At 34.9% G+C, this 2,533-nt stretch overlaps 1 protein-coding gene across 1 annotated transcript; it reads left to right on the forward strand.

Moving 5' to 3' along the window:
• The first annotated feature begins 667 nt into the window (after positions 1-667).
• LOC108485840 (anthocyanidin 3-O-glucosyltransferase 4-like) lies at positions 668-2,286 on the forward strand. Its single transcript, XM_053028880.1, has one exon. The coding sequence runs from the start codon at positions 1,312-1,314 to the stop codon at positions 2,176-2,178; it is 867 nt and encodes a 288-aa protein (XP_052884840.1). The 5' UTR covers positions 668-1,311; the 3' UTR covers positions 2,179-2,286.
• The last annotated feature ends 247 nt before the right edge of the window (positions 2,287-2,533 follow it).

The raw sequence follows: 2,533 nt of genomic DNA on the forward strand, positions 1-2,533 counted from the left end.
GCCTCAACTTTAAGCAATGGCATAATTCTTCTTTGGTCCCTTTAATTTTTCTTTAATCTATAATTAAACTTTCACCTTTTATGCATTTTAGTCCTTTTTAATTAATTAACTCTCAAAATGTTAAAATTTCTTAACGAAACTTTAATATCATTCTAAAGACACTCCGTAAATATTTATAAAAATATTTAAGGCTCAATTTATAATATCGAGTTCTCAATACCTCGTTTTTGACCCAATTTACCTAATAATTTCTTTTAAATCACAAAATTCACTAGTTTAAAAATATTTCTAAAATTACGTTCAACTTATAATTATTAATTAATAAATTTTTCTAACTTTTTCGTCAGATTTAATGATCTCAAATCACTGTTTTGACACTACTAAAAATTGGATTGATACGTTATATCTCCTTTATCTAGGACAAAGTCAGACTTTTATCTTTAGGTAGTACAAATTAAATTATAAAAATATAAAAGGGTCAAAGTATAATTTTATCTTTATATATATTTATTATTTTAGAATTTTAAAAGGATTAAACTGAAATTTTCAACTTTTGGAGTCAAAGTGTATTTTTATTATTAAAGTAATTTATAATTTTATAAACTTAAAGGGACTAAAATGAGAATTTGCCATTTTAGGGCAGCCCTTTTCTTCCCCCCTTGGCACTTTCCCTGATGTTCTTACAGTAATCCTATCCAGAAACTTGAGTGGTTAACGAAAGCTTTGCAAAAAAATGGCTTCCTTAAACCAGCAGCCGATCCATCATTTCCTGCTTATCCCTTTAATGACCCGAAGCCATCTTATTCCCTTCACCGATATGGCCAAAGCACTCGCACACCATGGCCAACAAGTTACCATTGTAACGACACCCCTTAATGCAGCTCGTTTCAGTGATGACTATGTCATAAATTTCAACCTCAACATCCAGTTTCTTCCATTATATTTTCCTGCCCAAGAAGTTGGATTACCTCAAGGATGTGAAGCTATGGACTCACTCGCTTCTCCAGACATGGCCACAAAGTTCTTCCAAGCTAGTAATATGCTACAACAACCATTGGAGAAATGGCTTCAAGGTTTAGACTCCCTTTCCCTTCCCAGTTGTATTATTTCCGACGTTTGTTTCCCTTGGACTTCAATTCTCTCTCTTAAATTCAATGTTTCCAGAGTTGTATTTCACACAGTTTCTTGCTTCACTCTCCTTTGCTCTCATAACATTGATCACTACAAGGTGTTTGATGAGAGGGACAAATCGGATTTCGAGCCTGTTTTGGTGCCTGATTTGCCTGATAGAATCGAAATTACTAAGGCCCAATGCCTTGCTTTGGAAATCAAAGCTTAGATGATTCTAAGAAAGTTTTAAAGCAGTTTAAAGAAGCTGAAGCTTCGGCCTTGGCGGTGTTAGTGAATTCTTTCCTAGAGTTGGAACCAGGGTACGTTAAAGCATACCAGAAATTCGTAAACAACCTTTGGTGTATCGGACCACTTTGTTTATACAACAAAACAACACGGAGCGAAGCCTCCATCGACGACCACGAGAGCTTAAATTGGCTTGATTCTCAGAAACCGAACTCTGTAATTTACGTTTGCTTTGGTAGCCTGTGTCATATATTTGATCAACAATTAATGGAGCTTGGGTTAGGGTTAGAAACCTCAAATTGTCCCTTCATTTGGGTAATCAAAGAAGGAAGCTACACGGCAGAGCTAGACAAATGGTTCAAAGAGCAAAATTTTGAAGAGAGGGTTAAAGGGAGAGGGCTTATAATCCGAGGATGGGCACCCCAAGTTCAAATACTGTCAAAACCAGAAATAGGAGGTTTCATAACACACTGTGGTTGGAGTTCAACACTGGAAGGAATCATTGCTGGTTTGCCATTGATAACGTGGCCGATGTCTAGCGAACAGTTTTACAATGAGAAGTTAATAGTGCAAGTGGTGAAGATTGGAGTGAAGATTGGGGTTGACAAACCCATGAAAGCGCCCGAGGTGTTGGTGAAAAAGGAGGACGTAATGAAGGCTATAAAACAGGTGATTGATGGAGGAGAGGAAGGGGAAGAGAGGAAGAAAAGAGCTAAAAAGCTTGGAGAGATGGCAAAAATGGCAGTTGAAAATGGAGGTTCTTCTTGCTCCAACTTGACGTCGTTGATCCACCTCGTAAGTTACTTCAATCAACACAGATAAAGACAAGATTGCATGGTTCACTTTGTAGCTTTGATTAGCGCCGTAGTTATTATAATAATTTGAAAAATATGAAATTAAGTATATAATATCCTTTAATTTCATCTGAAATTTGGAATTTTAGAAGTAATTTAAGACATGTATAAAAAAAAAAGGGAAAAAAAAAGAATGTATTTGCATCCATGCATGTAAGTTATTTATTTATGCGTTGGTTTATTTTTATGGGAAATAACAGGCAGCAAAGTAATAATGTATTTTATTTTTATTTTTATGTAGGGCTTCTAAAATCTTATTTACTTGTTTTTTACTATTCCCGTTCAAGTTTTTCCTCTTACCAACAACTTTTTAATAATTTTAT

Source organism: Gossypium arboreum, chromosome 5 (assembly GCF_025698485.1).
Source record: "Gossypium arboreum isolate Shixiya-1 chromosome 5, ASM2569848v2, whole genome shotgun sequence".
Lineage (NCBI taxonomy): Eukaryota > Viridiplantae > Streptophyta > Magnoliopsida > Malvales > Malvaceae > Gossypium > Gossypium arboreum.